The sequence below is a fragment of the Falco peregrinus genome, chromosome 1 (assembly GCF_023634155.1).
Source record: "Falco peregrinus isolate bFalPer1 chromosome 1, bFalPer1.pri, whole genome shotgun sequence".
NCBI classification, from domain to species: Eukaryota; Metazoa; Chordata; class Aves; order Falconiformes; family Falconidae; genus Falco; species Falco peregrinus.
Window position 1 is genome coordinate 30,418,404 of NC_073721.1, and position 14,829 is coordinate 30,433,232.

Below are 14,829 nucleotides of genomic sequence, written 5' to 3' on the forward strand. Positions count from 1 at the left end.
GCCAAAATCAGAAGAAATCACACTTTTGCTTCCCCCAATTTTGTTTGTTTCCATCCAGAAAATAATCATTTTAACTAAGAGCACTGAAGCTAAAAATTAAGCTGATCTAAACATCTAACTGCACTGGGGAGTAAGACCAATCCAACTGCATGCACAGCATGAAAACACCCTCTCCGTTCTTTGTGCTGAGAGTCAGACGTAGGTATTGCCTACACCCAGTTCCCCAGCTCCACACCTGTCTGCAACCAGAGCATCTCCTTAAACAGGACATTGCCTTTCTCTTGTTTTCATCTTTCCATTCTGATGAAAAACCAAGCTTTTATATTTCTGCTTTGCGGAACACGCCTGTGAACGTCCCTCCGTTCTGCACTCCCTGTGCAGTGTGGCTGGGGTGGTCCAAGGTGTTGGTGCTTGTGGGGAAGCCAGTTGAGGGACCACCTCCAGCCCCATCAGCTCCCTGAGCCAGCACACAGGGCAGCAGGGAGGCAGCAGCCCGGACTTGGGGTAGCTTAGCTGGGCACAGATCGACACCTTTAGAAAAATGGCCTTGAGGAGCTCTTTAAAGGAAACCATGAAGCACACTTCCTCCCTAATGAGTTCTTCCTCAAAGACTAAACCCTGCAGCTTGGCCACAGCAGAAGTCTCTCAATGACGAGAGTATTTTCTTTTTGAGCTCTATGGATTGTGCTGGATAAGAGAAAAATATGTTGCACTGCAAGAAGGAACTGCTGAGCATGCATTAAAGGAGTCACAGAGCTCTGATATCCTCAACACTGCAATCCACGGCCCTTTATATTTTTACAAGAGAACTGATCTTGGTTTTGTTACTGTTCTTGTCAATCAATTCCAAAGCAGGAACATAAATCCCAACTCTTCTCGAGTAACACAGGAGAGGAGCGAACGCAGGGAGGGAGAATGTTTCTGTTTTATTTGTGCAAAATCTCAAAAGCATTCTGTGCCCTGGATGCAATCTGCATGTATAGTATTATTGTAATATGACCAACAAAGTAAACAAAATGCACAGAATTATACAATATAAGGAGGAACTTGGCACATGTCTCACAACAACTCATAGCGAGCAAATTAAAATTAATCATGTGAGGTGAGGATTCTGGAACAAAGCACTTTTATAACGATTTTCCAAATGAGTCTAGAAATACCTTGCAGCAAGAAACATTCTTTGTCAGGAGAGTATGATTCACTGGAAATTAAATAAATACAAAGAAACTTGCAACAGTGCTGAGTGGAACAGCAAATACAGTGGGAGCTGGCTAAGCATCATCTACTTGTGTGTTCAAAAAAGACTGTGTCGGACAGTTGGGCTCAAGCCAGCCATGGAACAAGGACTAACTAGCCAGAAGGCTCAGATTCCTGCTTCCTCAAAGTTTAGGCACTTTGGTTAATCTTCACTATATGGACAACTTCCATGTTTTAATAAGCTAGAAGAGTTAAAAAGAAAAAGAGGGAACTAAATGGATTAGCTTTTAATAGCCTCCCATGTCCAAGTTCCCCATGGCCTCTTTAAAAAGGCTAATAATGAAATAAAGATCCTACCACTCCTATAAAAACTGAATGTTCTCAGTAGTACTAGCTAGTCCCCAGATGTTGTGTGGTTGAGCAAGATGTCTCACTACGTGACAGTACAGTTCTGGTTACAGGTGACTTCCAACAACAACAGTGAACTCATCCGAGTCCCTCACTGACCTTATTTATCTGGCACAAATCATGTGAGAAACCTTTAAGATACTAATATATATCAAAACATCTTGTCTTTGGGTGCTGGATGCTTTGGTACCTGTTTTAGAGGGGATAAGAAATAACCTACTTTAAAGTACTAAAGCCAATGTAATCTTTCTTTTGCCAAGTCTTGCCTGTTAGGCAGGTAATGCCCATTCCATATATTATTATTTATCATACCATTTTGGTCCTTTTTTTACAGTGTTAGATTTTCAGAGTTCCATTTATTCCTTCTTCAAACCAAAGAGGAATAATTCTGACAGGTCAGCATGTTTGTAATCATCTTTAAAGAGAGTGTTTGGCCTCAAGATGACCATAGGCAGTATCAGATAGGAGAGACAGAAGAAGAGCATCAAACTTTCCTGGCTACTTCTAGTAATATTTCCAACATAATGCCCTGCAATTTCACAAGACTAACTGTCCTTGTACAATTACAGTGACATAAAACTGGAAAATCAGGGCTGGAACTTAAAAGTCTGATGCAGAAACATGACTATGAGCACTTCGCTCTGAAATTCAGCAGGAATCAGATGGAAGGAGATAGCCTTGGCCATTTCTGTTTCCATTGTTTGGGTTTTCTTCCCAGGCAACAGTAAAGTGCCAAGAAGCTCACATATGGATTCCATCCCAAAATAACACCCGTCTGCTTTGTGAAACTATTAAAGCAAGGGATCATGGGACATTTTCAATGTAATTTCTTTATTATTAATTTGGCAAGTGCTCTGCTTTCTCATAAGCTCACCCATTCTGCCACCTTAACACTCCCTCTCCCTCCTCTCTCCAGCATTCAAAGCACAAAAGCAAAACAAATAGAGCATCACATACTGCCCTCCGCTACACACATGCCACCACATGGGTCCAAGAAGGCTGCACAAAGACATACGAGGACAGACCATAGCCAGCAGTGTCTACACAGCTACCTCATTTACAGTTACATCAAAATACCACACATCACTTATCTGAATGCGTCTGATGAAAAGAGCATTTTCAGGCCGGTAAAGGGTTTTTTTCTCATTTGCCACCTCAATGAACCGATCTTTAAAGAGACTTTATATATAGCTACCCTAATGATAAAACAGTTTCAAGCCTCATAGCCTAGTTTATATAATATTTCCACCTGTTTGCAAGCACTAATGATCTTGTATCAATCAAGTGAAGAAGATTAGCAGTGAATAGCCCAGAGTTTACAAATTTGAACAAACTAAAATACATTTTTAACCCTAGAAATCAAAACAAATAATTGCTAACCCTTTTGCTTTGTCGTTATTATATACCACTTTTTTTACCCAGAATCTCAGTGTATATGAACAGTTTAAATCACTTAACTCGTATTACCACCACAAGATGCTTTGACAGCAAATTGAAACACAAAACTCTGAAGTAACTTATTCAATACTCTATGACCAGTCAGCAGGAGAATCAGGATTAGGACTCACGATGCCACATCCCCTGCACTAGCCAGTAAACAACGGAGCAAGAAAACAAAACTAAAACAATAGAAACCCCATGTTCAGGATGAGAAGTCTCAAATGACTCTGATGCAAAATGGTAAAAGCATCCCAAAGTCTGTATGTTTAACAAAAAGGCCATCTCAGCCTTACTGCCCTGTTAAGCCAAAACTGCAGATAAGTAAATATAAATGCAAATACCTGTTTCCTGGATCTTGGTAACTGTCAGTAACAAGGGTGGATGGAACACCAACTTTTTCCATTATTTGCTTTAACTAGATGTGGTTGCTATTTAAACCCTAAAGAGCTATGTGAGATAATCCAGAGGGTGCCTAGAAGTGCTCACTCCAAGTTAAAAAATAGACACTAGGGCAATCTGGTGGCTCAGAGTCAACCTAGTTCTTGCCTAATTACAATCACGTTAAATGACAGTACTCCTCCAGAACAAATGATCTAGTGATTATCCTCTACCCGGAAAAGTCAACAAGCAGTGCATGAGGGAGGTGGCCTCACAACCACACACACCAAGGAAAAGCCACCTAATAGCTACACATCCATTTTATTTCCGAATTAAAACGTATGTTGCCAATAGCACAGTAATGCAGTATCCTCTTACCAGTGACCTCTGCTAGAGAATGAATAACATCTAGCTTGTATATTAATTCATCTCTAGACCTCACCTCCAACAGGCGCCAACAATGTTGTATAACGAGGTCTGTGGCTGATAGTAACACTAGCTAACCGAAAGTCTTCGTTGAAGTCATCAGGAACACCCTGAAACTAAAACCCCACCACTTCTCCTCCCCTAAAGATTTTTCTAATTCTTGACGTTGCTTTTACAGCCCTTGAACTCTACAGCATAGCATACGTGTTCACATTCACAAGCTTTCTTACTTCATCAAAAACCTTCAATACTGTAATTCCTTAAGCATCTACACAATCTGATTCAAACACCAAGCAAAACTTTTGGGAGGAAAACAGCTACGAGAGGAAAAAAAGCTATAAATACTTAATTTTGCACATTCTTGCTTATGGCATTCAGATGTGATTATGATATAGTCATCATACTCTGAGTCAGTATGCATTACACCAGCTAAACCAGTCCCAACCAGGATTTCTGCCAACACTATTATATGTTGAACATCCATCCATCAAGTATGATAGAATAAGAAGGGCAACACCTGAAAAAACACGTTCCTAGTATGAATGACCACAGTAAAATATGACTATTAGAGTGGCATCTTCAGAGCTACATTTTTGTAAATGTTATAAAATTTTCTTGTCCACAGGAACATTATTTTTATTTTTTAAGGCAAATTATTTTGCTTGAGTTGGAAACTTTTCCCCTTATTTTATGCTGCTTCAACATTTACTATTCAAGCATATAAAATCTAGCGTAGTTCATGAGAACCAGAAAGTTAAATCAATCGGTCTAGCTATCTCCACTGATACATATGTAAGCACGAACTTAACAAACAAGTGAAACAAGTTTTTAAAATTTCACACTTCAGAAAACCAAGCATTACTAGCAGCATTTAGAAAATCCCTATGAATGACTTTGAGCCCAACTAGGCTTCCAACATTGGTATTGGCTAGCCCCAGTTATGCTCATCTGTACATGTGGCCCAGCTGCCAAGCTCCACCGGCCTTCCAGACTGGGCCCACAACATCACTGGGACAAGCTTTAGGGTGAAAAAAAAAACTTAACAGTTTTAAATTCAAGGTTCTTCTTTATTGTTTTTATTTCTAAGTCACTTTACATTCATGTTTTCAAGGTTTTTTTCTTCAGCTGACAGAGTAAGAAGAGGCAGAAAAAGAGACTGAAGGAGAAAGAAAAACAAAGAAAAAGGAAGGAAGAGAAAGAAAAGAATCTTGACAATTAATGACTTGTCTTTTATATCTCTCTTTTTCATAAAATTGACAGTGCTTCAGCAGTATCCAAGAGTCAGAGCATACTTGGAGCTGACTGAAATGAATTTACATCCTAGAACTGATGGCTGTGACCAGCACACATGTTCTACATCTGAACAATTATTAAAATACTGAAAAACAGAATATAAAACAACTAGGTGAAAGAACTTTGGTCCTACTTTATCATGTTAAGTGTGCATTTATCCTTCAAGTAAGAGCACATCTGTTAACATTAAGATCACAAAAAATACCAGAAATAGAAATCTGACAACACTGTCTCTGGCATGAGGTTGTTTCAGATTCTTACAATACTAGATTATCAAAATAACTCCCATGAAACTGGTACACCAAAGCCATTAATAGCACAGATTTATACTACAGTCTTGGCATCAGGTTCTCTCATTCTCTCCCAGTCTCATTCCCTCCCTCCCTCTCTTCTTTTTAAAACAGGATAGCAACTTCAAAACAAAAATGTGCCTCCCCTTAACGTATTTCCAACGTTGTGCTTTCCATGAAATTCTAAAGTGCTAGCAACATTTCTGCTCAATACGTTTTCAGTAAGACATTTCTAGATTCTAAAAAGGGATACTTAAACCATACCACAGACTAATTTTGGACTGCCAGATCCCAGCACCTAGTGGGAAACCCTGCTTTATATGAGTGCACTCTCATCTTCCATAAGGAAATTCTTTCTGAAAGTAAAGATTTCTTATATGAATAAGGGTAAACACAATGAGGACGTGAATGTGCAAGCTCTTAAGGACAAGCACTGCTTCTTTTGGATCTTGTACAACACTTAGCAGACTGTCAGCACCCAACCATAACAAATGTTGGAAGAAATATTTAGGAAAAAAAAATAAATAGGCCTTAATCTTTACTTCATTTCCATCTGTCTAAATCAGGATTAATACAACTAAAGTCTAAGTAAAATTATGACACAAAACTAAACCTGTCAATAACCTCAACAAGGTGAAGATTCTTGGCCAGGGAATGGTTTAAAATCTTTTTACATGGTATATATAGTTACATTAATTACACATTTCCGTATCTGACAAACCCACTGACATAGACAGACTCAATGTCACCACTTAAGACATGTGCCCAAATATAACCACTGGAAATTGGTAAGCTTCAGAAATGCATCACAGAGAGCCATTACTTAGCCTTAGACACTGCAGCTTGCACAACTTGGTCTATCGTATGATGCTAAGGTATTTTGATCGAATTAGATTCCATTTGGAGAATCAAAAGATATCTAACACTTCCAAAAGACTTCCTCAGAAATATCACCCTATATGAATCACAAATGCAACATGGCATTTAAGCATGAGGTTGGGAAATTTGACTGATTTTTCTGTTTCTGCATCAGACGCAGGTCTCCCCAGCTCCTGCTGAATATACGCTATACACTGATCATCATAGTGCATGACTTCTCAAACTGAACAAGCTAAACTTTGGAGATACACCTCCCACAAACAGAATGCTGACAATTACTCAATGCTGTTGTTTTTAACTCCCTAACAGTCCAGACATCTGATAAGGATATAGACTGCATCCATCTTTTATGCTCCATGCCCGGAACCTTGGGAGTTGTGGGCTAAATTCTTGGCTCAACCAAACCTCCAACATGATCTTGTGAAAACAATCTAGTGTCTGTACTTTGATTCCCAAACTATAAAATGAGAGTGATAATTTTTTTTTTAATTCCGTACTCTGCTTTGGTTTTTAGACTGTAAGTGTTTTACAGCAAAGACGGTTTTAGGCACGCCTACCACAGAAAAGGAGGGTGAGATCCTGCCGAGTGCTTCTACGCGTTCCTTTGATGCCCACAAATAATCACTCTAGATATAATTCTCATACACTCAAGTTCTGATCCCATTTGATTTCCTCCTTATTCATATTTGTGCACTCCAGTGTCTAAGGCTATGCTTTCCCACTGTGCACGGCAATAATTAGTGTAACACTTCTGCCACTGAGTATTTGACTTGAAAGATTTTATCCCAAAATCTAACCCTCACTCGCTCTAGTACATGTATCTCAACTCTACTGTCTGTAAATTCCTACAGGCCAATACTGTGCTGTCTTTTAAGTTCTCTTCCACTAACACTTCTGCAAGGAAGGTGAGACTGACCTTTCTGTTTTACCAACAACAAAAAAGAAGAAATGTGGGGTTTATGTTTAGTTTATTTTCCTCAGTCTCGGCACTTTAGTTTTGGGGTTACATGAACAACTTACCGGTGATAGGCTTCCCGGCGGTACTTTTTCAGAGCATGCCCATCCATGTTTGCAGGAAGGTCTGCCGCATTCTGCAGTCGGTCGCTCCATGAAGTTGTCATCTTCAGACGTTTATTTTATTTCTGAAAAAAGTAGAAGAGAGAAGCTTGCTTAAGTTCAAGGTTTATTTCACCAGAAAGCTGTGTTTCCTGACACAGAGACGCAATGCCACTCAGGAAGTCTTGCAAAGTACCCGGTGAAATGACCTGAGTTTGCAGGTCAAGTAAGATGCTTTCTTCTGAGATGTTTGATGAGATAGGGTGTTAAAATAGAGAGCTGGGAAGGCTTTTCCACATGGCTGGAACTGCAAAGACATTCCCATCCACTGTGGTGAAAATGCATTTAGAAACAGAGACCTTGTTTTCATTGCTGAAAAGGGGTATTTTTTGATCCTAGAGTTACTAATATGTGTTAGGTTAGCTACAGGTGATGGAAAACCTACCCTTTGTACATGAGATAAATTATGCAGGGCAAACCCTACAAACCTCAGTGGGACTGACCTTGCCACTTTTACCACACCGTAAAAATAAAGAGCCTTGTCCCTGGACATTTGATCTCCGAGCAAAGACAAAGCTTCAAACTGATGCTAAATTAGCAGAAACAACTGGAAGGAAAAGTAGAAAGCTGATCTTTTGTCCTCTGCAGGTCAACCAAATTCAGACAGAGCAAGAACACACTGCAAACCTGTAACACTAGCAACGCAAATATTTGCCAGCAGATATTCACAAACATCTGCATCCCTTCAAAAGTACTGGTTGTCAAAACCAAACCACCGGACAGTCCTCCTCATCAGGAAGACCGTGCAGTAAAGAAACAGGGGTACCTTTCCCAATTGTGTTATTAGCATACCAGGGCAATCCTGCTCACCCCCTCCTCCAGCCAGACACCTGTGCTGCTGCGTTGCTGGAATCAGGTGGGATGATGAAGCAGCCCCACAGTGAGTCAGTTCAGCCCACCAGTCCAGGTCCCCACCCACCAAAACTAACCAACTAGCAGCAAACAAAACTGGGTAGCTCTCCACTGGTCGGCAGGCTGAACCCAGCTCAACCTGCTGCAACGTTACGTTGGAGGCAGTGGGAAGAACAGGGCAGGAGATGCACCCCACAGTTACACCAAATTCGGTATAACATGAAACCACATTCTTGTGTAAGTCCACAACTACTGGACTGCAGGGCTCGGCTTCTTAATTCTTCCTTAAAAGAAACAAAACCACTCACAAGCTACACGGGTAATGATACAGCATCATTTCTAGACAACTTTAAAATATGACTGCCCTCATTCTACAGAAGGGAAATGAGATGATTTCAGCAGAGTGTCCAAACCAGTGTTAGAAGCCATGGTGCTTTCTGTGGTCACACGCCTGCTTGGTCTCCTAGAGAAAATCCATATAATTTTTTTAGTTTTAAATTTTATTAACAAGCAACAGTTGCAATTGTCACTGCATTTGTTAGTCCATTTACCTGCTACTTGCTGTTCATAAAAATCAGACAGCAAACAGCTTGTCTGTAAAAAATACGTTCGTCCCTCCTCCAGCATTCTCTGCTTGTCTCCCAGTTACTATAACCAAGGTTTACAAACGCATCTTCTGCCACATCCTAAAGGTCACCAAATTTAGGCCCTGGCAGGCAGCCCAAGGGACTGCATGCCAGAGCTGAGAGCTCTCCCCCCCGAATTCCCTGCAACACACCCAGGAGAGGAGGTCACCGCAGCGAGAGGGTGACGCGCCATTCCAGCCAGCCGCAACTTCCACAACAGGGCATGCAGGGAGAGGCAGCTTCTAAAATAGCTCAGGCCCCGGCCACCAAGGGCTTATAAATAATTACCAGCTATTTAAGCCGTGCCCAAAGGCAGATGGAAGGCAACACAGGGCACAGAACTAAACAGCTCCCAAGCATCAACCTGTTCCACTTCAAAGGCAGGGCGCTCGCTGCCTGCAGCAAGGCTCCTTACTGGCAGCGTGGGCTGCAGAAGTCCTCGGGAGAGGAGCAGTGCCTATGCAAGAGTGACAGGCTCCAGGTCAACATGCAGCATGGTGAGGGATCTGGTATGACCCCAAGACTACAAACTACAGAAAGAGCTTGTGACCCCAGAGGATGGAAAACCATCCACCCCATGGGTGTTTCAAGATGGTCCAGATCATCACCACCTTGGTCTTACCTGAAGCTATTGCAAAGCTACTAACCTAGAGCTACAGATTCAGATCCAAAAGACATACACATTTAAGGCCTCAAAAAGACATATTATATAGCTCTGAAAAAGCTGTTGCATGGATGGTCTTAGGACTCTTAGACAGCTGTGGGTCTGGGTCTTCCAGCTGAAACAAGTCCAGGTCCAAGCTTCCTGCCATTTAGAAGGGCTACACTATTCTGCTCACCCAGCCAGACACACAGCAAGGTTCAAAGGTTTACAGCAGCAGCCACAGCCAGATACTTTCTGTCCTGCCAGCCTCTTCTTCCCTCTTCATCTGCTTCCCATCACTACCACACCACATCACAGATGCTGACACAGGTACTAGGATAGGACTGCTCCCAACACCATCCATGTCAGACATCTGATAGTTCACCAATAATACCTCCAAAATACCTTAAAATCCAGATGGCAGAAGAATTTTAGCAGGCTACCTTAATATCCTTTCTAAAATGAGGAATTGGTGAAGCAGTTAGAGCTCCTATGTGATAGAACCCTCCTCTACAGTAGGAGAAACCAGACAGCATCATTTTGTGTGTGGTGGGATTCAAAAAGCTGAGACTTGAGGAAACCACAAAAATCCGAGTTTCCATAATTAAGCAAGAAAGGCCTGAGTTATTTTAATGATCCAGCACTATTTTGCTGTAGCTGCGATGAACAGGGTTCATAGGCAGGACAAAGTTTGTAGACAGAGGCAATAACTTTTATTAGACCAACTGGTATGGCTGGAAAAAATAGACAAGCTCTTGGGCACACAAGCTTGTCTAAGTTTTCAAGCTCTGTTGGTTGCTCTAATAAAAGATATTACCTCTACATTCAGGCTTTGCCCTGACTGATTTATTAAAATCTTTAATGTTCACACAGCATAAAATCAAAAACTCTTATGCTGAAGTTTTCTGTTACATGAACTCAAAGGCACTCTCACAGCCTAGCAGGCTCCGCTGGCACTGTGACAATAGCTTACTGCTCTGAAATAAAACAGTTAACAACTGACAAAAGATACTGTGATGGATGTTCCCCACCCAAGTCCTACTCACACAAAAAGTCCCACGAACTTCAATGAAATTGTTCTGATGCTTCAAAGGTATAAAAATCAGCCAGCCTGCGTGGGTAAGAGACACGGAACCTGATCCCTGAATACAAATTCCTCCTTCCAAATAGAGATGGAAAAATAAGAAGGACTGCATCACTCCATACACTGGTAAGCCACTGGAATAAACATCTAAGAGAGCAAGCAGCCAGCCAGGCAAGATTCTCAACTCCAAGCAACTGAAATACGATGCATCTTTCTTTAGTTACAAATCTATTTTTGAAATCAATAATCCGTAAATAGCTTCACATAAAAACAGAAATCTTTACATAGATAAAGCATGTCAGAACACCTCCCCATAATTTACTGCAAACGTGCTCCTTGCTAGCAGTCTTAATTAAGCATCTGATAGCATTTATGGTACAGGGTTAATTTGAAAAGGTATTCAAAATCTCAGCTTCAAAGCTTTGACACAGAGCTACTATTCAGCACACATGCTTTGGTCCAAAAGAACATGAAATTTGTAGCATGTAATTTGAAATAAGTCCATTTGCTTCTTTGGTCAGATTTTGGCTGATTTCAAGTATTATCCATAGTGTATTTTTTTCAAGTACTGATAGAGATAACATGTCCAGAATTCCCCTGTAAGTTTTACTATTATTTTTCTTATCTTTTTTTGCCAACAAATAGTAAGAAATTTCTGCACCTGACAATACTTGATGTATTCAGGTTAAATGCAATGCCTGTATTTATTTCTGAGTTTGTTCTAACACTTTGATGATGCAATGCCAAATCAGAGGCACACACAGTAAAATGTAGAGATGAACAAAACAGCAGTGACAGTTCCACTTTTTCCAGGATATTTTCCCAGAGCTTATATAGCAGAAAACAAAAGCATCACTAATCAATCCCAAGGTTGTAGCGTACTCACACTGATTTGCCATGCACTACATCTGCCTCTTTTACACGTTCTACGTCAAGAATCATTAATACCTTGTCACTACAACCCACACATGTACAGGCACAGTGGAAAGTGAACTGAGCAAAAAATCATCGCACGTAATGTTAGCTACTTAAAAGCTTTGCGTCTAGTTGGAGGCTGTGGGTGTACAGACAAGTCTTGTGGTGCCCCTGCCAAGCCCAGAGCTGTTCCTGGCTCCCCAATGCAACACTGATCCAGCTCAAGGGCCTTTGTGGGGTCTCAGCAAGGGAGGAGTGAACCATGTTAAAACCCTGAGAAAGGGAAAAAGCAAAGTGAGCAGGACTGGGCTTGGCTTGTTCAAGACTCATATCAAATTCCTGGTCCGGGTCATGGCATGGCCTCATAAACAGGGCAGGGAGGGGAAAAGCAGTTTTTTCTGCTGCTGAGAGGACTGTCCATGTAAGGGTAGTTAAGAAAAGTGACTGACTCACTTTCCAGGAGCATCCCTTTCCCTCCATCAAGGGCAGAAGTGGCTTGCACCTAGTTTAGGCTAGACACTTGGGACACCCAGCATCAGAGGAGGTGAAGTCCACTCAGGTTAGCATCATATCCTCTGATTCCCTGGAGCATCTGACATCCTGGGATGGACTGCAGAAAGTAGCCAGGACCGTGTCATCCCTGTCAATAGCATCTCCTAAAACTGTGCAGTCAGGGGCTGGGCAGGCTTCTGGCTCACCCAGCAGTGCAGTTCTTATACCTGCAGTCCCAAAGCACTTCACAAACTCTCGGTCACATAATACATTTAGGGGCAGTAAAAGGTGCTGTCCCCATTTTGTCAGCTAAGGATAGTGGGGCACAAAGAAGCTAGTAACACAGAGCAAGTGGGAATCAAATGCAGAAGTCCTAATTCCTCAGTCCCTGTGCTAAAAACCAGTCTGAGTTCCTACCGCTGCCAGGATGAATCACAGAGATACACTGCATCTTCTGGCATCAACCAGCAGACACTGAGAAGTCAGCTAAAAAGTGTATTAAATATAATTCCATGCTTAACATTGCCAGCTTCATAAATATAAGCATGCCTTGCTATACATGCCCTACTTGAAACTGCACAGTAGGAATAATGCCTACAGATATACCCTTAGCAAGCTCAAATCTTGACACATTTCTAAACATGTCTGACTTGTGCTCCCTCCAGGGGTCAAACCCTGTGTTGACCCCTGGCTCTCCCATGTTGCACCCACATTCCCAGCCTATTCACTTGTTTGCCATGCAACCACTTCAGTCTCCTCTTCAACGCTGCCACTCAGGTGCCGTGCTTGATCTCACCTGCCCTGCCCACACTGAAGCTCCCTGCAAAGGCAATGCATCAGTCTAACATATAAATGCCAATAGTTACTCCACTTTCCCTAAGGTGCCAGCCCCTCGATGACTCCCTCCCTGGAACAGTCCTTTCTGTGCAGGCTCCCATCTCAGCCAAGGGGTGACTCAATTCAGCTGGGGACCAGCTGAGCAGCTGGAGGCCCACTAGCAGTGTCCAGGAGGGAAGAGCCCTCAAACACTCCACGAACTCAAAGTCTGTGCGTTACAAACTCATTGAAGGGGTGTGGCAGACAAGACAAAGATGAGACATCTTGGGCTGCTAGAAGGCAAGGTGATGCAAAATTTCTGGAAATAAAAATGTCAACTAATGAGAAAAAAAAAGTCTGTTAAGTGGCATTTCTGAAACCCAGAAGAACTATTCACATGAGCTAAATACTGAAATCTCCGCTCAGGCTCTGCTTGGGAAGAACACCACAGAGAAAATGGGTGGGGGACTCCGCAGTCCACATTTTCCTATTCCTGATAACTCAGAACTACACATCCCAGATGTACAGAGGTCTGCATGATCACAGAATCCAGGAGTACCATCACAACACACTGGAAAACAGGATAAACTGTTCCTTGGGCTCCTACCAGCAATACAAAAAAGAAAAAAATCTTGTGACAAACCAGTTTGCAAAATTGGGTGGAGGTCCCACATTTGCAGAGCCTTTCTAAAAAGAAATCTTCCCAAGAGAGCAGAGGCACTACTGAACAGAGATGAAGAGTAATGCAGAAGGGGTAGAATTCCTCAAGAAATGTCTCTAGCTTGCATTTTTTTAAAAAGGATGATAGTCTGTTAATCCCTTGATGGTAATAAAGCACATCCCATTCAATTTGCTACCAACGATAATGTTAAACAACACACAGAGATTAACACGTTTAACCAGCCAATCCGATAGCCTCCCCAGGAACCCCAAAATAGCTAGCTGCATATATTTCAGGCTATGTCAGCTTTACCTGATGGCAAACCTAGGAAATGTACTGCAAATGACAACACTGGATTCAGGTAACAAAGAATTAGAAGACAAAAATATAATCAGTCTTGGTCAAGGTATCGGCTACATTGAGTATCTGGATTACATCTACAGATTCTTGAAGAATGAGAACTACCTGTACTGACACATGACAAAAGCCCCAAAGCAGTAGGCTTCTGACTTGCTCCAAGCCGCAGGGACTGCATGGATGTCGAACCACACTCCAGTTTTATTCTGAATTGCAGCGTTGCACACCAGCTCTGTTAGTTCACATACGTTGCTTCCCTCTCCCCCACAACCCTGGGATGACAATTCAAACCATTCTGTGTTTTACTGCCAATGCTTCTGCTTAATAGCCAATGGCAGACTGTTTCCAAAAGGTGTTTTCAATCAGTGATGCTTTTGGAAAATTAGTATGTCCATGATGACATCTCTGACTCCACTGGATATATAATATACCAATTGTATTCCAATAATTCCAAATATAAGCAGTGAAGCTTGTACATTCCCTAAACCAGAAAACTGACTTTTTTTTTTTCTCCTCCTTGTGCCTGAGTTAAGTTCTTTACTTGAAGAACTTCCAGCTCTGCGTGGCTGCCTCTCTGACCGCAAGGCTTCAGGTTCCTGATGGCAGGAAGGACAAAATACACTCTCCTCATTAGAATATTAATTTACTTGCAAGAGACACTTCAAAGCATACTCTCAGCTCATGATAGTTAATACTTGAGGTTGGCTTTAAGCAGGATAATTCTGTATGCCCATTACAGGGTATTAAAGAGGTAGAGATCTGCTGTTAAGAACCTGTTAAGCTTAATCACAGACACATGTGCTGAGCTTACAGTAGATCCCACCTGCAGTATACAAAGAGCTACGGGATTACATTAGATGGGTAACACTCTCCTTCCTCCATGGATTGTACTAACCCTCCCACCTCCAAGCTTGCCATTTCCAACACTGGCTTTGAGTCCTCCTGCAGGAAGGTGG

At 41.8% G+C, this 14,829-nt stretch overlaps 1 protein-coding gene across 6 annotated transcripts in view; it reads right to left on the reverse strand.

Moving 5' to 3' along the window:
* The window catches only part of NT5C2 (5'-nucleotidase, cytosolic II), a 63,324-nt gene that overhangs the window by 35,218 nt on the left and 13,277 nt on the right, over nucleotides 1-14,829 (reverse strand). For all 6 annotated transcript variants that reach the window (XM_055802880.1, XM_055802890.1, XM_027788886.2 and 3 more), the window contains one exon: nucleotides 7,332-7,453. In XM_055802880.1, coding sequence (XP_055658855.1) covers nucleotides 7,332-7,432 — 101 coding nt within the window. In that variant the 5' untranslated portion in view covers nucleotides 7,433-7,453. The remainder of the gene's footprint in view (nucleotides 1-7,331; nucleotides 7,454-14,829) is intronic.